Source organism: Phragmites australis, chromosome 9 (genome assembly GCF_958298935.1).
Source record: "Phragmites australis chromosome 9, lpPhrAust1.1, whole genome shotgun sequence".
Lineage (NCBI taxonomy): Eukaryota > Viridiplantae > Streptophyta > Magnoliopsida > Poales > Poaceae > Phragmites > Phragmites australis.
This window is the reverse complement of record NC_084929.1, coordinates 3411194-3433328: the sequence shown is the minus strand read 5'-3', so window position 1 is coordinate 3433328 and position 22135 is coordinate 3411194. Positions and strand designations below refer to the sequence as shown.

General features: G+C 42.3%; 1 protein-coding gene across 1 annotated transcript; it reads left to right on the top strand.

Moving 5' to 3' along the window:
• Nucleotides 1-8367: 8367 nt before the first annotated feature.
• Nucleotides 8368-21952, top strand: LOC133928421 (probable ATP-dependent DNA helicase CHR719). Its single transcript, XM_062374747.1, has 13 exons — nucleotides 8368-8857; nucleotides 9574-9709; nucleotides 10554-10618; nucleotides 13341-13535; nucleotides 13625-13774; nucleotides 14309-14704; nucleotides 15514-15773; nucleotides 15875-16093; nucleotides 17386-17587; nucleotides 17800-17953; nucleotides 18214-18813; nucleotides 18910-19742; nucleotides 21616-21952. Exons 1-12 carry the CDS (start codon nucleotides 8576-8578, stop codon nucleotides 19584-19586), a joined length of 3336 nt encoding a protein of 1111 aa, XP_062230731.1. The 5' UTR covers nucleotides 8368-8575; the 3' UTR covers nucleotides 19587-19742; nucleotides 21616-21952.
• Nucleotides 21953-22135: the final 183 nt, after the last annotated feature.

Genomic DNA, 22135 nt, shown 5'->3' with positions numbered 1-22135 from the left:
CGTCCCACGCCCGGTCATCCGTCACCATAAATGCACTGGCAACGAGCGCCGTGGAGAGGGCCCACCGGGCAGCCGCAAAGTGGCCCGGCGTGCTCGCCCTGTCTTGTTCTCCTGCCACAGCAGCACGGCAGACGGAACGCCTCGGCCCTTACGACGTTATCCCAAGACGGGCCGGATGGCACGGGATGGAACCCGTGCATTTAATGACCCCACGCCCTTCTGCCAAAATGTGGCAGGAACTGACACCGAGCGTGGCGGGAGCAGTTGGGGGTGACAGGCCACGCACGCTCTTTAAATGCGGCCTTGGGCTTTTGACTGGCTGACACCTCATCAGTGGGCCCCTGCAGGGGCCACTGTCAGGAGGCTCTCTGAGTCGTCGGGGAACCGAGTGCTCGGGGGTCACTGTTCACCTCCCCGAGCACTCTCTCCCGAGAATGCCCTTTCTTGATCCTCGGGGAACCGAGTGCTCGGGGGTACTGTTCACCTCCCTGAGCACTCTCTCCCGGGCACACTTGTACGGAACTTCGGGGGACCGAGTGCTCGGGGGCCGCTGCTCGCAGCCCCGAGCACTCTCTCCCGAAACTTCCTTCAGTGGGTCCTCGGGGTACTTGGGTGCCCAGGGGGCCACCGCTCGCGGCCCCGGGCACACTTCTCCCGGTACTTAGCTTTCCTGATCGTCGGGGGATTCGGGTGCTCGGGGGTCACCGTATACCTCCCCGAGCACTTTCTTCCCGGCACTTAGACTTCGCAGATCATCGGGGAACTTGGGTATTTGGGGACCACTGACTGTGGTCCCAAGCGCCCTCTCCCGGGACTTAATCTTTCTTACCTTGCGGAGGAGACTCCGCGGGACGGCGCCACGTGGCGGATTGCTGGCCTGGCCTCGGGGTTCGGGGACCCCCGGTTCCTGATTCACCGACAGCATAGTACAACAGTTGTAGTATCACAGACAAACTTCGTACGTAGTTACTAAGGTTTAGAATATAAAAGGTTACAACCCATACTGTATATTACAAATCTGGTCGAGAGGCCAACAAAACATAGCGGAAAGCAAAAACCCAAGTCACAAGTAGCTTAGGGTGCGAACATGACTGCTAAGACTACTCTTCATCTCCGCCTTCACCTCCGGCGAAGTTGGCGTCAACTTTCTCATCTGAATAACAACAAAAGTGAGTACGAAAGGTACTCAGCAAGCCCCATACTACTTTAAGGTATTGATAGATGCATAAAGGGGTAATTTAAGGATAAGGCTTTACGGTTTAGTTTTAAGCGTAAAACAGTTTATGCAGCTCATCTATGATTGGCTTTAAAATAGTTTAAGTAGTTCAAAATCAGGTAACAAGCTATATCTAGGGTTTTTCGGTCCTGTGAGGGACTACACCTCACTCCACAGTCCCTATCATCACATCTGGTGTACCTCTAGTACCATATAGCTTCTGACGGATCAAGTCAAGAACCTCATCACACGGACATATAGTCCACACATTCATCCATCAAGACACACGCACTCGTAGTCTATTCAAGCGTGACCATGCATTCGCATGTCCATGACCATGAACACGGCTATTCGAATAGGTTTACACTCTGCAGAGGTTGTACAGTTTTACCCATACGATATGCTCAGCCTCCAACCATTGGAAGTGGAGGAACGAATCATACCGAGATACTTCATTCACCTTTCATGTCGGGCTTTTCTACGAGATTTACCCCTAAGTACTAGTGGTATTGTACTGAACGCCATGTTCCCTTTTTAAGCATCTGTCGGTCTTTGCACGTTCAAACAGAGAGCCACATAGTCACTTAACTGTTCACTACTCTTAGCCTCCTAATATGATATCCAACTCAGTTCGGTGAAGAAAAGTCAAGTCCTGCCTATTCAGGACGTATTGTTTCACGGGGGTGGCTAAGTATGACGGCACAAGACTTAGTCCTTAAGTGGCCAGGGTAGGTATCTTCTGGCCATGAACACCACATAGGTGACTCAAACCCCTAGGAGCATCCTCATCCAGAGTACTACTCCACCTGCTCCCGCCAAACAGTTTTCACCTATTTTTACACACCCCCCACCATATCCAATATGACATCTAGGATTTCACAACCATAACAGAATTCATAACCATCAAAGATTCAGGGTATATGAGTTTAACATTGACAACAATGATTCTTATCTTCGAGGAGAGGTGTTTTAAAGGCGACGTCTCCGAGGAGACGTATTCAATCATAAGCATGCTAGATATCAAGACATTATCTGTCATTAATATAGATAACAACAGGTAATTCTAGGGTGATATTTACTTTGGATGACAACCTTTATGGCATCACAAGTGTTTAATAGGATTAACTACTACAAGCAATTTGTAAAAGCGAAATACATAGCACATGTGATATAAGTCCAATTTTAGTTGATCATGTAGATTAGTTGAAAACATATGTTCAATATGATCAAGAAGATAGGACTTGCCTTCTCCAAGGTTTTCTTCAAAGGCTTGGTTGTTGTCAGGATCTTCCTCCCTCCTGATGCTTCCCGCACAACACTTGCAGAATTCTAGCGATTCTGCAATTGTGATTACGATCATTGACGGGTTATACTTGGGAAAAATCAAATAACACCAAATAGAAAGTCAAATGAGCCCTAATGGATATCACATTATGATGGATAGATAAATCTCGAATTTAGATGAAGTTCAGCGAAAGAATCACCGGAATCGGAGCCATAACGGAGAAGTTATGACTCCCAAAGATTTAATCTAAATTAAATTAGAAAATTATGAAATTACACTATTCATGAGTAGGGCTTATGGGTGGGACCCACTGAACAGTGGTTTGGGCCCACGTGAACAGTGACTCGGTGGGACCCATATGAACAATACTAGATGAGCTGATATGGTCTTGGATTGGGCCAGGTCCGAGCCTGGAAGGGTCGAGCTGGGCTTGGGATACAGAGTGTTGGGCTGTACAGTACATACCTGCTTGGGTTTGGGCTTGTGGCTAGCAGGCTGCGGAGCTGGGCTGCGGAGCTGGGCTGGCCTATTGGGGTGTGGCTAGCGGGCGGCTGGGCCGAGCTGTATGCGGCCTGACCACGTGCAGCGCGTGGGCGGGCGCGGGCGTGCGACGCGCGACACGGCTGAGCAGCGAAAAGGATCGACCGGCGATGAGGAATCACGGTAGAGCCGTGCCGGCGAGCTCGCTGGATCCATGCTCCGTCCGGGGGTTCTCTAAGAGGAGTGGTCGCCAGGCTTCTACACAAACACGACGGACTCGACTGGGGGCTCATTGATGGCGGGTTGGGACCGGGACAACGCCAGATGGCGGCCGGAGTTGATGGCAGTAGTGCAAGAAATCTGGGCAGCACCTTCCTCGCCCTAACACGCTCTGGGCCACCTGCAATCCTATGGCTAGGTCCACGTGACTAACACGGTGCGAAGGCCGGCTCAGGAGAGGGCTAAGGGTCACCGGCGGTGAGGAATTTCTATGGCGACAGGGAAAACTCACAGTTGCACGCAACTATGCAAAAAGACGGGGATGACTATACGGTAGCTAAGAGGATACACGAGGGGACGAGGATGCTTACTGAGCTCAAGGCCGGCGAGAAGTTGGCTGGCGGCCGGCGATGCGAGGGAGCGGTGGCAGCGGAGGCGGCTCGGCTACTGGTGCGGGTGGGCTCCCATCGGGCTTTTAGCCAATGGAGAGTGGCACAGGGACGGTGACGTCCACCTCAAGCTCCTGAGGAACACGTGGATGACGGATTCGCGATGGCGGAGGTACGGTGGCGTGGTAAAACGGAGGGAGAGAGAGAGAGAGAGAGAGAGAGAGACTGGGGGGGGCTATTTATAGAGGGGAGGAAACACACAAAGAGGCGGTGCGCGCGTGATGTCGGGCGGACGTCAGCGGGTAGCACAACGGTGAGGTGGTGGGGTGGCGCCCACCATTTTTCCCATGGTACGGGCGCTCTACGTCGACCATGTGGGTGCGCGGGCGTGAAAGTCACGCGGTGCAGAGGCATGATCGCACGAGTATGGACGGAGAGAGAGAATGGAGAGGGCGAGGGCGCGAAGGCCAGGAGAGGATATTTTCCCGTAGGGGAAAACGGCGGTTGGTGCGGCGTCGCACTTTAGGAAGGAGGAGAAGGAGGTCGGGCGGGCCGCCGACCGATGTGCGACGCATAGATGGCCATGCTCGTGAGGACGCGCGCACAGGCGGGCTGTCCAGCGCGAGGGCGAGCAGGCCGAGTGGGTCGAGCGATGTGGTCGCGGCCTAGCGCAGGGAAGAAAGGAAGGTCGGGTCGGTTGCCGTGGGCCGCACGAGAGAGAGAAGGGAAAGAGGTTCGGCCCGGGAAGAGAGAAAAAGGAAAATAGAATAAGGAATTAGGTTTAAATTCAAATTGAGGTATTTGAATTTGGATTTGACTTTAGATTAATATCAATTCAATTAAACATATTTGGATCTTGATTTGGACTTGGATCTTGATTCGGCCTTGGATCTTGATTCTTGAGGGAGGATTCAAATTCAATTTGGGTTTGGGCTGAATAGAAACTAAGAATAGATTTGAAATTGAGAGACATTCAATTTCAAATCTCCACACAAAAAACCATAAAAATCATAAACCAACACATATGAACCAATTTAATGTGGAGATTATTTTGGAAACAATTTTAGTGCATTTTAGAATACATGGTTAACTTAATACATTTAATATATACATACTAGTATATATATATACATTCATATACATATTTTCTTGATTTTAGTTAGCCTAATTAATCATAAAAAAGTTTTAATTAGGAGTGAAATTTACAATTAATTAACATGTTTTAAAACTCAGGATGTTACACCAATGCTCTACCGTAGCAAAGCCTCTCCGCTCCGCATTCGTGATGTCTACGTAGCAGGGCAGGGAGGCGGGACAGCACGGGTGGTTGTGATGGCTAGTGAGGGGAGAGAAGAGGTGGCCACGAATGGGAAGAGGAGCACTTGATAGCATCATGGTCCTCTAGTCGATGTCGTGGGAGAGGCCATCGATTAACTCCCTCAGAATGTGCACTGTCTAGGAAGCCAATCTGACTGAATTCAGCAGGGAGGGCATAAGTGCTGTAGAATCCAATCCGGCCGAACACGTCAGAGGTGAGGTCGGGGCGCAGCCGGGATGAAAGGGCGTCAGGACTCAGGATGCACGCAGCGGCACCATGATTGCTTCTTTCTTCCGCCGGTGAGGAGGGCGCGTGGCGGATGGGGGCAACAGTTTGTGGAGGATGGTGGGAAAACAGGGGAGTGGGAGCTATGGATGGAGTTGCGGTTACGGACGGGAGCGTGAGTGCTGCGGACCTTGGTCAGGCTAGCTTCTCAGAGATTTTTTTTTTGTTTTTTCCTCTTTCGTTGGGGGGATCGATGGATCAGAAATAGGGGATGGATGCGAGGACGCACGATGAAATTGGTGCATTATATCAGTAGAGAAGAGACATATTGAAAGTGCATTTAGGCAGTCTATGTAGGTTTTGGCTTATTGATGACAAATAATTAAGGGACTAATGGGTTTACTAAAGTTATGAACAGGTTTTAAGTCCCATTGCTTAAGTTAAGAGATGTTGGCGTCCCTCAAAAAGAAAAGAGAAGCGTCATGTAGTTACTCAATAGGCTTTAATTCATTTTATTTTGAATTTGAGTTAATGATAGCCGTACTATCAAGAGGGATACATATTGATAGCCTTGAAGGTGTCTCAGTGCTCAAAATATCCTTTTAGAACTAAAAGTTGAGAGACACAATCACCCGCGGACTCCAGACTCTGTTCAGTTGGTCGGAGCCTCCGAATGAGACTCCGATAGAGAGTCTTGATTTGAGTTTGAGAAGCTCAACCCGGAATCTCCGGGTTAGCCCAGATACTCCGGTGTCTGGTATGTGGCTGGAGTCTCCGTGTGAGACTTCATCAGAGAATCTCGGGTAAGCCTTGTATGCTTAACTCGGAGTCTTTGGGTTAGTCCGGATACTCTGGAGTTCTGTTTGAAGCCGGAGTCTCCGAGTGAGACTCCGCCAGAGAGTCTCGGGGGGTTCTAGTGTTTCCGGACCTTCCGGTGAGACTTCGGATAATTTTTTTGCATGTGCTACCATGTGTTACCTGGAGTCTCGAGGTGAATCCGGATACTCTAGGTCACTTCAAAATACACTGTAACGGCTAGTTTTTTTAAGTGAGCTATAAATACCCCACAACCCCCTCTTGAGTAGCTGCTGAACCAACTTGTGGACAAATACATTCAAAGCCATTCAATAGCCTCCTAACTCCTCTAGAGCTTTAATTTGTGCAAGATTTGTAGATTAGGTTTTGGGAAGTGAGATTGAGTGCTAGAAAGCAAAAATCCACTCTCAGCACTTGAGGTCATCGTCAAGCTTTCGATTCGTATTCTTTTCTCTTGGAGCTTTGAGCTCCTAGACGGCAATGCGTCACCCGGAGAGCACCCGAATTTGTGAAGTGCTCCGGAAAGTTTTGTATTACCCTCTTTGATTTGAGTAAGAACTATCGCTTGATCTTTGTGGTCGTTTGGGAGAGAAAAGGGTTGAAAAAGATCCTGCTCTTTGTGAGCTCCTCAACGGAGACGTAGGCACCTATTTGTGAAGTGGCCGAACTTTGGGAACAAATCCTTGTCTCTTTTACTTTGTTGCACATTTACTTATTTTAGTTAATATTTGGGGATTTTTTCGATCTACTTTTTTGTGTGCGTGTGACTGCAGTTTGTTGGTGATAAGTTATTTAGACTTCTTTTAGAATCTATGGTAACTTATAGAATCACTTAGATTTACTCGAAAGTTCATAAGTTTCAATTTCCTATAATTTAGACTATCCGGATAAAGTCGGAGTATCCGGGTTCTGTATAACTCGGAGTATCCGGATTCAGTAATTCGCTGTAAAGTTTTTAAATTTTAGGAATCGTCTATTCACCCCTTTCTAGACGATATCTCGTACATTTCATATATTACTTAATTTTTTTAAGTATCACAGCTTGCACACATGTTTTCTTGAATGATTGAAAACATGATAATTAGTATAACATTTCATGATGCAGATCTAACCTTTTCTTTTTCTCTTGACTGCAAAAAAGTAGACAAGACATCCTCCTTATTTTTGAAGCTAAAGGTGATCACAAGTGGAGCAACCAATTTGACTGCCACGAATTTGGCATGGCTAAATTTGGACTGAACTCTGTATTCTTGATTTTTTTAGATGTTGTGATATATATTCTTGACTTGGCATATAGTTGTACTATATGAAGCACGAATCGGTTCCCGCGTTAGTTTCCCCCCTACTTCTCTTCCATCTAATAAAAAAATTACTAAAATTCGAATAATTTATCCACTTTTGCTATCTAACATTGTCCTCCAGCCTTCTCATCTTATTACCGACTATAAATATGTGACCCGTGTTACTAATGAAAATAAGTAAAGAAATTATGAGAAAAAATAGCAGATAATCTTCTTCTTTTATGGATCTCATATAAAATCAAACTACAGCATCGCTCCCGACGTATTAATTCGTCGACGCTCCCATATCATATATATATATATATATTTTATATTTATACTTGATATTACTATGTTTAATATTTATGTTCTTGTTACAAGTGCAGAAACTTAGCTAATCAACTACTATATACTAAAGTGCCCCAGCTACTATAGCTACTGTAGCAACAGGCTCTATGTATATATGTATACATGTACATATAGATATATATGTACACGTATATACATATGTATATATACGTATACATATATATGTAATTTTCTTTTTCAAAAAATTCTAGAAAAATATCGAAATGAATATTAGTTACATTAATAAATTGGCTGAAAAAAATCTAAAATGCAAAGAAAAATATCTAAAACTCAAAAAAATATGAAACAAATTTTTTTAGGTTAATATTACTTCCACCTACATGTTAAAACTATGTGCATGCATAAGAGTACTATTGTTTTCTCTATAATTAATTGAATGTGTTTAATATTAATAATTTTATAATTAATATTAAAATGTACAAAAATTTGTGAACCTAACTTTTTAGTTTTCTTTCATCGTGCTGTATACAACAAAATAAAATGGGCACGATAAACGTGCCAATCAGACTATATTCTTGAAAGATGCTGCGAAAACCGAAAGTATCCCAAGCACGGTAGGTCGAGTGGTCAGGTTCATGGGCCGGGCCTTCTCGGTTCAGGACCGGCCCATATCAACGCACACCATCCGATCCGCATCTCACGACATAACCGGATCCCACCCGTCCACCCCAACCCGACCCAGTATATATATATATATATATATCGCAAAAGCAGTTAAAAAAAAGAGAGAGAAGAAAATCCCAAATTTTCCCCACCCGCAGCCCAGGCAGTCGCGGCGCCCGCCCGCCCGCCCGCCTCCCCCGATCGAAGCTTCGGCTTCCTCCCCTGACACACCAGTACACCACGGGCCGGCGCGAAAACGCCCGCGCTCAAAAGCCATCAGACCGTTGCCGCGCGCCGGTTTGAACCCGGCGGGAGGGAGGCACGCGGCGGCGCCGCCTCGCCTCTCCTCGCGGAGGCGCGAAACCCTAGCCAGCGATGGCGGCGGGGTCCGTGGAGGCCGCGGCGGCGCCCGCCGCGGTGGCCGCGGTGGAGGAGGCCGGCGACGCGGTGGAGCAGGCCAGGACGCTCGTCGGCGCGCTCAACCTGCTCTCCCGCAACCTCCCGCTGCCTCCCGCCGTCCTGCGGGCGGTCTCGTCCATCTGCCACGACGGCGGTGCCGGTGAGGAGGAGGAGGACGAGGAGGAGGAAGGGGAAGAGGAGATGGCTGTAGTGGATGGGGGCGGCGAGAGGGACGCCGTCGCTGACGGTGCGGCCGAGGTGCGTGCCGGTGGTTCTTTGGTTTGTGTGGCGCTTTCTCCCTTTTTGTCGGATGCGCCGGGGTCGTGTACTGGATTGGTGCTGTGATGTTGAGGCCGGTTTGGTTCGGGATTCGCTTAGGGTTTGTAGAATTCGACGAGATTTAGCTGGGATTTCGATAGTATTTCTGGATTCGAGCGTGATTCGTGGTGGGGCCGTGGGGATTGTGGGCTGCACTTGGAGCGCATGTTTTGGTGCACAATTGGGTTTCTACTTTTGCATTAGCTTTCATGGCTCGCGTTGGGCACATGCATCTCTGTGAGGTCCTGCAAATTTCTCTGTGGATATGGTCTCAGTTTTCTGTGAGATGGATCTCTGTGAAGTTTGACTAAGACTTAATTAGCAGTGCTCTAAGGCGATGATTTGCCCTCGGTGGATGGCTTGACTTATTCAGTTTTCCATCAGGTCGCAATTTTGTGATTGAAAAAGATTTATTCTGGTCTAGAAAAATATGATTATCTCAGAAACAATGATATAAACTGCTTATCTTATGTTTTTAGGTGTTCGCTAATAATTTTTTGTTTGTGATGTAGCTGTAAAGTTCATTGTCATTGTGATAATTGGACAGAAGCTCTTTGTTACCTCTTTGTTTTGGTTGGGGTGAAGTGCTTGCTATTTAGCTTTGGACTGGTCTTTTCCTCTATGTTTCGACTGAGAGTAAATCTGTTACCCTACAGGGCGCCACCTTGATTGAAGAGCTTGAAGATGCAATGTTCAAGAATCAAAGGATACCCATATCCTACTCAGAATTGGCTGCGCTAAAAGAAGGACGATTCAATGCATCCATCCAGCATCGGCTAGCTGAACTAGAAGGTCCTACAAGAACCCCTTTTTGATGCTTTGTTAGCTTATTGATTCTCTGAGTTACATTAGTTTTTTTAAATACTTTCTTTTAGCTTTCTATCCCGGTTTTGTCTTTTTGGTCACATAAAACCTTGTTGGGTTGCCTTTTTTTCTTGGTCTTCCGTGCCAACTACATGTCTACATCTCCAGTCTTATGATGGTCCCTGGTCTGGCACTGGTCTTAGGCTTTCTTTCGGTTCTGTGGCTTGGCCTGGCCTTTCTTTTGCTTCTATTTCTAAGTTCGATTATGAAGAAAATTTTGAATTTATAATGAGACAATTCCTTGTATGCCACCAAAAAGGTTCTCGTCCCTCATGTGCCACTACTTGAAATTGTCCTTACCTTATATGCCACTGATTTCATAATGGTGTTAATTCTAATGGCACACAGGAGATGAAAACACTTAATTTCCCTTCCCTTATGTGCCACTACCGTCAGCTCCGTTATGACAACAGTGATACACAGGGAAAGGAAAAATTCAAGCAGTGGCACATGAGGGACAAGAGTTTTTTTGGTGGCAAATCGAAGATTTCGAAATTTTTCGATAGCATACAAGGAATTATCTCATTTATAATTGTACTCTTCAAAAGGTGGATAAACTGCAAATTTAGAATGCCTTTTTTTTGTGTTTGATTATATCCACTTGTTCTTCAATGTTGAGCATATGTCGATTACAGTTTGCCTATGCTTGCATTTATTTTCCTGGCAGGATCCTTTAGAGCTTCTTTACTGCTTGACTTCTTTAAAGAGTTGTTTGATCATCGTCATTTTGACCTGCATCAGCCTCATCCTTATTTCTTTTTATGTAATTCAGGGTTACCTTCTACTAGGGGTGAAGATTTGCAAATGAAGTGTTTGCTTGAATTGTACGGGCTAAAGGTAAATGGGGTATCAAGAACATAAGATTATTTTGTTCTTGGTGGCTGCTCATTTGTTATGATTTCTTTTTTGCCCTGACCCTTGTTGTGCTTATAATGGTTCTAACACCGATAAATGTTACAATCTGAAGTCTATTGATTATATATCACAGTGCTTGCGTTATTCATTTATTCTATCAAACAACTTTAAAACATCACATCTTCATGGATTGGACCTATATATACATGCAAGTTCATTGAATCAGTTGTAGTGTTTGATGTGGTGACCATGTAGCGAAATCATTGTGGACAATGTACTTGAATAACCATGCAAATTTTTTTTGCTCCAAGTTCCATTTCTGTGGAAACAGGTAACCACGTGTGTAAAAGTAATTACCTCTGGTATGAAGTTGTTTTAGCTCTTAGGACACAAACCAAGGCAGTGATTGGCGTGTCACTATGTGGGGGAAATTTATGGATGGCAGTGTGTATTGCATTAGCCGTGGTGGTGTATTCGCAATTTTTTTGACAGACCGTATTCTCAAATCTCAACAGGAATAAAAACAAAACTACAATTTCTCAAAAAAGTATATGGCTAGAACTAGTTTCACCTCTAGGCTCTAGCCTAACCCCAACTTGCTTGGGACTAAAGGCTTTGATTATTTGGCTAGAGCTGGGTTCGACTGCAGTGCCTAGGCATTTCAACAAAGAATCCAGTGACTACTTAAACTGGACCAAAGAAGTGCATACTTAATGAAGTATTTCAGTTGTTTCTACATAAACATAAGGAGCTGGGATTCAATTGCACCCCCTAGCAATCAAACAATTGAGCAGTTAGTAATTTGGTATGGAGTACATCTATGTTGTGCCTGTGGTGGACACGGTGACCACACCAGAACAAGGCGAGAAAATATCTGGTGTCTAATTTTGACCATGTGTGTTGCCAGGTTGCAATCTTGTAATTCTAGAGAAACAGGGGTCTAGTGGGTCCAAGCTATAAGTGAGAAATGAGAGGGGATAAATGAGAGTCCCGTTGTAACAGAAGAACCATCGAATGAAAAATGAAAATTCCCCTTCCCAACTATCTGCTGTTTCCTCCCCCCTTCCGTCTCTGCTCCCCTATCCCGATTCCCCTTTGGAACATGTGATCCCATTCGCCGGCAAGCTTCTTGATGGTGACGGTCATCACAATCTATAACAGTGAATACTTAGCAAGGTCGTTTTAGCAATAAGTTACCCTAAGGTGTTACATGGCAAGTATTTATGCTCCAACTATATCTATTTGAAATTATCACAAATAAAGTGAAGCTTAATAAGTTTATGACTTCACAGGTTTATATTTAAAAGTACAAAATTGGCAGTGGCTACTATTGATACTTGATGACTATTCATACGCCGTTTTTAGATGGGAAATGCAATTCTAAACTTACGTTCATCTAAACCTGTTGTGTTTGTGAACTTGGATACTTCTAAAAATTCATACACGTACGTTATGTCAAAACATGTGCAGCTGCAGAAACTTGTGTAAAAATGTTTCAATGTGTACTGTGCAAAATAACAAGAGAGTGATTATATTTTGTGTTATTTTTTGCCATTTGGCACAGTGTTTATAGAATCATATTTTTGCAGACGTGCATGTTTTGACATGATGTACATGCATGAATTTTGTGACTTTTTTTGGAGTGTACAAGTGCATGAACACAAATTATGTTTAGATGAACTTACGTTTAGAAAAACCACGTGGGGCATGTGATGCATGTTTCTATTAATTATATTTCCCTTTTTGTGCCAACGTAAGGTTTCGCAACTAGCTGGTAACCTACCATTGAAAGCAAAGAAAAAAAGCAGTTTTTTTCTGAAAAAAATGTATGGCTAGAGCTTGGTTTGAGTACAGCGCCTAAGCACTTCACAAAAGAACCCTGTCATGGTGGGGCTCACTCTACTACAAACAACAGGCCAAATGTGGCGCACTAACAGGAGGGCACGTCCACATCCGCGCCTCACCCCTGCTGCAAGTTGCTAAGATGACTTGGCCGCTAAGCAAGGAGGGACTCAGTTTGTTAGGAGATTATCTTAATTAGTTATGTCATGATCCTATCCTTCAGATTGAATCTATTAGATTGGTTTCCTTTATTCCCCTTTGGCCGGCAATATAAGCCCGCCGCTGTTATAATTCTCATTAAGAAATAACAAGTGCCTTCCTCCCGCCTTTTTCCTTGCATCACCAGGCGCCTCCCTGCGTACAGCACCATTGCTGCTGCTCCCAGAAACTCAACGTTTTCCCATCCACCACCACTAGCCTGTAACAAATCCACTGCTCACTCAAACTGGACCATGGCTGTGCATAGTTAATCAAGTACTTCAGTTGTTTCTACATATCCAAAAGGAGCTGGCATTCAACTGCACCCCCCAAACAACCAAACAATTGGGAAGTTGGTAATTTGTATGGAGGACATTTATAGTTAATACTTAACAGCCATTTTAGGATTAAGTTTCCTTAAACTTTTAGATTGAAAGTACTTTACGCACCAAATCTTGGGTGCTAAAACGAAGTAATATGTATGGGAGGTAGTAGTATCAACTGCAGAGTATCCGTTAGCCAGCTATTATCTATTTTGTTAGACACCATATCTATTTGAAACTATACGACTTTCACAGGTGACAGCTCTATAATTAGGAGTATAACATCAGCAGTGATCTTATTTTATTGATGCTTGCTGATTATTCATATAATACTCATGCAGTTGTTAGACTTACAGAAGAAAGTGCGGTCCGATATTAGTTCAGAATATTGGCTACACAAGAAATGTGCATATCCTGAGAGACAGTTGTTTGACTGGGGGATGATGCGAATACGATATCCTTTTACCATGTATGGGATAGGAGATAATTTTTCAATGGATGCTGATGATGTTCAGCGCAAAAAGAGGTTCACAGAGGTTTGTGCCAATATCTTCTGATAATTAGGCTTGGCAGTTTATATAAAGTTGAAAATCATGATTACAGTTTTGGTACTTTTGAACTTAAGAGAATCTCAAGACTTGAAGAGGAGGAAAAGAACCAGGCAGATATCAGGAAGAGGAAATTCTTTACAGAAATTCTCAACGCTTTTAGGGAACATCAGGTTCAATTAGCAACTACATACAAACAAAGAAAGCAGCGGAATGATGGAGTTCTGGTATGATTTGGTATAACTTATCTTTAGAATCTAGCAAACAGTACTCTGCTGTATCTTGTGATATTGTTGAAATATATGTTCTATGCCAATAGTGATAGTCTGATATGGTCTGCTTCTGGTAGATGCAAGCAAAGCACCAATTAATTCCTAACTTGAGAAAAAAGTTGCTTTCTTGATTTTCTCCACTACCCTGACAGGCCGACACTCTACTGATCTGTCTATATACCTTTTGATGACCCTCCCATGTTGCCAAATATTTTTTTAGTATAGCTCTAAAATTTGTTTTTGACACTATCTGTTGGTCTATCTGAAATGGTATTGCCTCAGTTAACTATAGCTTGCGTCTTAACACTATTTTTAACCCTAGCAAGTATTTAGAAAATATGCTTACTGTCTTATTTTCTACTTTGTTAGCACATCATTGCATTTTTTCACAGTATATTACATTTCCTATGTTAGAATATGATTTTATCCTAGATATTTATGTTCTGGATGTGCTACTTCAGTGTGAGCCTTTTTACTTGCTAAATGTAGGCATGGCATGTTCGGGCACGCCAACGTATCACACGACTTGAGAAAAATAGATTGCTACTTCTGAAAAATGGTGATCAAGAAGCGTATATGAGGATGGTAGAGGAGAGCAAGAATGAACGCCTGAAAATGCTCCTTGACAAAACAAATGAGCTTCTTGAAGGAATTGGGAAAGCTGTACAGCAACAAAAAGATGCTGAGCATGTTGGTCAGCCTGAAGGGTTTGAAGTGCCAAAAGGGTCAGAATCTGAGGATTGTTCTCAAATCTCAGACATCAAGAGTGAATCACATGGGGGGTCTCCATCAGATGACGATGCAGATCTTCCTGGTTCTGCCGATGAAAGTAAATTTAATGCAGGGCGAAGACTTGATTCTACTGTCCATTCCATTGAAGAGAAGGTAGAACAAAGTTTCAATAGCCATATATTGAACTTTTTGCTCCCACAGTTTAGAATTAGCGCGGTTTTGTTGACCATCATATTGGTAATTATTAAACTACTAATGTCACAAACTTGGCAGCTAGGGGATTCCATTTTTGACATAAATTTCAACGCCAACTCTTGGGGTGCACTGATGTTAGGTGGTGTTCTTTTGGGAATACAGCAGGGAGAGTGCCGCTCTAGTAGATAATGTGGTGATTTAAATAAATTATATGGCAATCCTTGGTTCTATAGGATTCAACTGCCCGTAATTACTACCTCATCCTCAATCTCATGTAAAGTGGGAATATTGTATGAAGGGCTATTCTTTCTTTTTTCATTAACTGATGGTGATTGTTTCTTTCTGGTTTAACATGGAAATTTCCGGTGCTAATTGAATCCGTATCTGTATTGGACTTTATAGTTTGAAGACATATCCGGTGAAGATGGGCTAAGTGTTGGAAGCTTGGAAATTTTGTTGCAAACATTGTTTTGATTTGTTGCAAACGGTGTCTGCAAATGTTGCGAAGACTGGATGTTGCTAAGACTGAATGTTGCGGCAACAGCTGCAACATTCAGCCTTCGCAGTATTCGCAAATACCGTTTGCAACAAAATTTCCAAGTTTCCAACACTTAGCCCATTTTCACCAGATATGTCCCTTACAGTTTGTGCTATCCTTGTTTGTTAATTTGACTTTGCCCTTTAGTTTTTGCAAAATTATAGTACAATCTGTGATGCTCTGTAGTTGTGGTGAAACCAATGTTTCTTTGTGTTCTTTGTATTTGCAGGTAACAGAACAGCCATCAGCTCTTGAAGGTGGGGAGTTAAGACCATATCAATTAGAGGGTCTCCAATGGATGCTTTCTTTATTCAACAACAATTTGAATGGCATTCTGGCTGATGAAATGGGTTTGGGGAAAACAATTCAGACCATAGCTTTGATCGCTTATCTGTTGGAAAAGAAGGAGGTCACAGGGCCGCACTTAATAATAGCTCCAAAAGCAGTATTACCAAATTGGTCTAATGAATTCAAAACTTGGGCTCCCAGGTACTGTTTCACTGGAGTGTGCATGATCAAAATCCCTGTGTACATTTTCCATTCCACTATGTATCAAAGCCACCCACTCAACATACTTTTGTCTGTTGCAGCATTGGGGCAATTCTGTATGATGGTCGTCCAGATGAGAGGAGGGCTCTAAGGGAAGCAAAATTTAAAGGAGTACAATTTAATGTTTTGCTCACACATTATGACTTAATACTGAAAGATAAGAAATTCCTAAAGAAGGTTCTCTGGCATTATTTGATAGTTGATGAAGGACATCGTTTGAAAAACCATGAATGTGCTCTTGCTCGCACACTAGTTTCTGGGTATATGCTTTATTTGTATTTTTTTCTTACTCTATTAAAGCTTTGATTGAATAATACTCGCAATTATTACCTGAGGATGTTGCTAGTAATGCCTTCTTGACACACTGGCTGGCTGGCCTATAAATCACCTGAAATATCAGCCACTCGAAAAGTGAAAAGCTTCAAGCTTATATTTTACTAGGTCTCAAAACCTTATGGATTTGTTGGTTTACAATCATTGTTTTGTTGCCTAGTTATCACATAAATTTTCTGGTGACAATAGGTATACACCTTATAGCATTTCACAGATGGATCTCAGACACCTTATCTTGGCAGTTTATGACATAGACCATACCATCTGCCTTCTTTAAAGAATAAACTGTAGGGTTTGTTCTTGATATTTTAAAAAATAATGGAAGCTGAGTAAATATGTGGATGCTATAGTGTTGTTATACCTTACTTTTTGCTGCTTTACCAGCTACTTTTTGTTGTCTTCATGTTTAGTTCTCTACTTGTAATAAACACCTAAGGATATCTTTATTCTCGGCTAAGAAAGTGGGAGAGCTTAAAAGACTTCCATAACAGAGTTTGTGGTTTTGTTCAGTGCAACCTGCACTAAAATAATTGGCATGACCTTTTTTTGTTTTCCCAGAACACCAGATAGGTTATTCAGTCTTAATAACTAAGAGCACAATTAAGGGAGTTGTGAGGTACTTCTTCTTTATGAAGTATGAACTTCTCAAATAGCCTTGCCTTTAATCTTTGTAGAAATGCATTATGTCTTCTTCACATGTCTGCACAAAGGGCAAGGCCATTTTTTGGCCGCAAGCTTTGATCTTTATATTTTGAGCAAAGAAAAGGTTGGAAAAGTGATTCTGAAAAGAGAGCCTGTGAGATGTAACTGCATAAAGAAGCTTAATGGCTTCTGTTGGGATCTAGTCCATCACAAGTGACATTTATTCATTCCTTAGCATACTAAATATGTTAATACATGCCATAATTCATATCAAGGGTATAGTGCCAACTCATACTTGATTAAATACTCATCATACTGTATATTGGAAATGCTGATTTTATTACCAACTTTTAAAATCATAATTAAGATAGGTATAATACCCTTTGAAGTTCACCAAATTTGTAGTTGCGGGAGGTTTTCCATCATATTTCAGTGCTGGTTTTCTTCATGGCTAGTTGCCTACTCTCATTGTGCCATTTTTTTTAGCACCCTTGTTCATTCTTCATTGTTTTAGTAATTTAGTTTGTTTGGACCATTTGCCAATTAGATTTTCTGATCGCTGATACTTATATTGCAGATATCAGATCCGTCGCAGACTACTTTTGACTGGCACTCCAATCCAAAACAGCCTACAAGAGCTGTGGTCTTTGCTTAACTTTATTCTGCCCAATATTTTTAATTCTTCCCACAATTTTGAGGAATGGTTTAATGCACCATTTACATGTGATGTCAGTCTTAATGACGAGGAACAGCTACTAATCATACATCGTTTGCATCAAGTGAGTAATGCTGCCCCCAACCCACCACCTCCAGTCATTTATATGTTGTCATGCGATATCTCCACTAGTTCACTTGCATCCTCATCTTTTTGGTTGAATGCAACCATCTGGTGGGATGGCAGCACGTACAGTGCGGTGAAACATAAGCTGATGGCTAAGTATGATATTTGGAATATTTAGATTTGTTCATTGCACCCTTCTTTTTTGCCCAGGTTTTGCGTCCATTTTTGCTGAGGAGGAAGAAAGATGAAGTGGAAAAATATCTTCCTGTGAAAACACAAGTAATTCTCAAGTGTGACATGTCTGCTTGGCAAAAAACATACTACGAACAAGTCACAAGCAAGGAAAGGGTTGCACTAGGATCGGGTATGTCCTTCTAGTACTACCAATCCTTTTTCCCCTAGAGCAAATATTCTTAGAGAATAAAATTTGTAATTTTTTACCGGACCTTGATGGGACAGTGCATACAGTTACAAACTTCTGGTCTTCTGCTATAATATCATTGCAAATCTGTTTGTGTTGTTGGTTTATTTAATACTTAATTTTATCCTTGCGTCAGTCTTAAATTTCCATTTTCCTCATGGTTTGTGCAAGTAATGTGCCTATTGTTATACTTGTGTGTGCAGGGAACGGATCAAAGGCTCTGCAAAATCTGTCAATGCAGCTTAGGAAGTGTTGCAACCACCCTTACCTATTTGTAGAGCATTATAACATGTATCAGCGGGAGGAAATTGTTAGAGCATCAGGGAAGTTTGAATTGCTTGATCGGCTACTTCCGAAACTGCATAGAGCTGATCACAGGGTTCTACTTTTCTCCCAGATGACAAAACTGCTTGACATTTTGGAAGTATATTTGCAAATGTACAATTTCAAGTACATGAGGCTTGATGGATCCACAAAGACTGAAGAACGAGGGAGGTTATTGGCAGATTTTAATAAGAAGGATTCAGAATATTTCTTGTTTCTCCTCAGCACACGAGCTGGAGGCCTTGGATTGAACTTGCAGACTGCAGACACTGTTATTATGTTTGATAGTGACTGGAATCCTCAAATGGACCAGCAAGCTGAAGACCGTGCCCATCGTATAGGACAGAAAAAGGAAGTGCGCATATTTGTTCTCGTTAGTGTTGGCTCAATTGAAGAAGAGATCTTGAATCGCGCAAAACAGAAAATGGGTATTGATGCAAAAGTTATCCAGGCTGGGTTGTTCAACACAACTTCCACAGGCTAGTTTAAATGCTCTATTTCCTACACATTTCATTTTCTGTGCATGTACATTGTATTGCAACTCATGGAAATTTTCATGTCAATTCCCACTGCAGCACAGGACAGACGAGCAATGCTGCAGGAGATCCTCAGGAGAGGAACAAGCTCACTGGGTACTGATATCCCCAGTGAGCGTGAGATAAATCGTTTGGCTGCTCGAAATGAAGATGAATTCTGGTTGTTCGAGAAGATGGATGAAGAGAGGAGGCAAAGAGAAAACTACAAATCTAGGCTTATGGACCTAAATGAGATTCCATACTGGGTGTTTGCCAACAATAATGAAACCTTAACCAAGAAGACCGTGGCAGATGAATTCCAGAATATTATGGTTGGTTCGAAGAGACGTAGGAAGGAGGTTGTCTATTCAGACTCTTTTGTTGATCAGTGGATGAAATCCGAGGATGGATTTGAAGACATTCCTAAGATGACTCCAAGAGCGAAGAGGACTGCTTATTCATCTGACGTACATGTAGTTGAGTTTAGTGAAAGGAGGGAAAGGCCCAGATCTCTTGAAAACAGCGCAGATGGTGCAAGCAAACCAACGTGGACACCTGAAAAAGGAAGGGCTGGAATTTCATCCTACAGCAAGGACGAGAATGAAGAAGATGGTGATGATGAAGTCATTACCAGCGGTTTACAGAAGGGAAGCAGTTTCACATGGAAGACCCTTGGAAGAAAAAGGTCAAACCACTTCAATTCTTCATCGGACTCAAAAGGACGCCCGTCATTCTAATGTCAGCGTACGTCTTTTGAGAATATAGTACCCCTGTTGCCTTGATGCATTTGTTCGAAGTCGTCCTTTGAGAATATAGTACCTCTGTAGACAAACTAACAGGGTCACATCTTAGAGTACATTCAAGCTTATGGACTGTACACCCTCACTACTCAGGTTTGAGCCTCTTCAATCCGAATTTAAATGTCTATTTCTTTTTAATATAATGTTATCTAGTTCCTCTTAGGTTGATCGAGTTCTTTTATGGACTTTAGGAAAAGTAGTATACTGTATGGACTTGTTGGCATGAAGTTGTAACTCCATCTAAACTTTATTTCGTTAGACATTTCTGATATGAAGTAGAAGCATGCGTTGGGAGTTGCGATCATTGGTAAATAATTGGTGGCTGTTTGTCCTTCCATTCTGCTAGATTGCCTAAATTTTTTGGTGATCGTACCTCGGACAATGCCTATCCAGGTTTTTACTTGTATATAAAACCGTCAATGCTATTTTGCAATTTGTGCGGTAATGCCACATGATAACTACATGGGTAGGTTTGTTTTGAAAAGTGGCTTAATATAAAGAGTATATTTTTTTAGTTTTACAAATAATATGTATAAATAATTGTCATGTCCAGTTTTAAGACCAAACTGAATGTAGCTATATGTATGTCAGGATTAAATTACGTAAATATAGTGATATCGTAATTGAAATAACAGAACAATATATTTTAGTACAACGTTTAACTTATTACATCAACAACTTCAAGGGTCTAAAAGAAAACACATAGCAGTGGTAGAATCGCGAGGTGTCCACACTTCACAGACATCGACCAAAAAACTCGCATATCTAGAACACAACATCATCTTTGGGGTACTCCTCAAAATCTTCGCCTTCTGATCAGAAATATGTTGAGGGGAGAGAGTAAGCGTTACTATCCGTTGTGATCCACTAGAACCAATCCAAAATCATCCAAAACCACCCGATTAATCATGGGAGGGTACATGTCACTCATAACCATGAGCATGACTGTTAGTTTTCACTCGGCAGATGTTATACACTTTACCCATGAGTCGTGATCAATTCTTCTGATGAGTATCCTTTGGCCGATGGATAACTCTTATACACTTCTGAGGTGTGTGCCACTACAAGCATTTCCAAAGAGTCTCCTAGCATGTAATCGCTCACTGAGGTTTCAATGTTGTGGGAGTAACCCTCCACTCTAGAAGCCTCCTCTTGTGCCTGGTAGCTCCGGGAAGTAACCTTTCATTTCCTACACATACATCTGCCTCATGTATTATTAGGAGAACATCTAGTTACTTGATCAAGCCGTACCTATATAAGTCTCATCGTTGTACTGTTGTTATGGATGATTGCTCTATGAACCGGTCCTTAACATGATCTGGGCAAGACCACCGCCAATCAATCAACATGGCAATCACCATTATCCATTCAAAGCCAACAATGCCTGGAACACATCCACATGCCAACCATCTTGCCAACACCTGTCCAGACCCTAAGTTCCACTAGAAGAAGGGTGCGGCTTTGCCGTACTTGATATTATACGCCTGGCGACCTTCAATTGTTAACACTCATTTTACTAGTCTCGCTTGATAATACATATTCCATGTATGTATCATATAGTGTAACTAATTTTAGTATCGTTTGGACCGCATATTTATTATTTTTCTTACTTGTAATATATGACATAGTATTACAATACCGTGTGTAATTCTAATATTGTTTAGCGTTGATAAATTGCTATATTTGCACAGATCATGAAAAATAGTAGAACACAGATCATGAAAAATAATAGAACTATAATAGATGATAGTAAAGAATATATTACGATAGTAGATAATTAGGTGATGTGTATGAAATTAGAAAAAAGTTTTAAGCAATGATAAGCTAGATAAATAAGATACATTCACAGGAACTTATACTGATGCAGTAAAGTAGTAGGTAAGATTGGAGATCCTCATTCTTGACCTTCTGATATAAAAGTAGCATTGAAGTTATATGGTACTAACAATTTGGTTGATTTATGCAGGAGATCTTCAATTTGCTTGGACACTGTCTGCAAAGCTAAGAATATGTAATTTGTGTTGCATCTCGTATCTGCTTACACACCAAATTGTATTTTGTTGATAATTTGCTTCCGACAACTATTGTGAACATGATAGAGCTCTTGTAATATACGCCCCCAGGACCTTGCAATTTCATTTAACAGCATACCTTGTTGTTGTACCTGGGTGAGAAGTTGTAGTTTATGGTGTTGCTGGAGTAGAGTTGTTTGATAATTGTAATCCTAGAGTTCTATGCTGTGTGTTGTTTAGAGATACTTTATAGCTTCTATAGCAGCATCATCTTCAGTTGTGTTCACTGTAGTTGATGGTAAACCATATATGTCATCGATTTCATCGGTGGTGTATAAATCATCGTGATGTAGGTAGAATGAAACTGATGCAATGCATATATCTTCATTTGCCCAGTCATGGTAATTGGTAGCTGATGGTAGGTTCAGCTGCTTCAGAATTTCATCAAATATCAGCTTGAGTGCTATTTTAACT

What these genes read in the sequence shown, in the direction of transcription:
- LOC133928421 (XM_062374747.1), top strand. Translation starts at nt 8,576, where the DNA reads ATGGCGGCGGGGTCCGTGGAGGCCGCGGCGGCGCCCGCCGCGGTGGCC. An exon ending in TTGAATTGTACGGGCTAAAG is followed by an intron (nt 10,619 to 13,340) that starts GTAAATGGGGTA and finishes ATACTCATGCAG; the next exon opens with TTGTTAGACTTACAGAAGAA. An exon ending in TTCAAAACTTGGGCTCCCAG is followed by an intron (nt 15,774 to 15,874) that starts GTACTGTTTCAC and finishes TGTCTGTTGCAG; the next exon opens with CATTGGGGCAATTCTGTATG.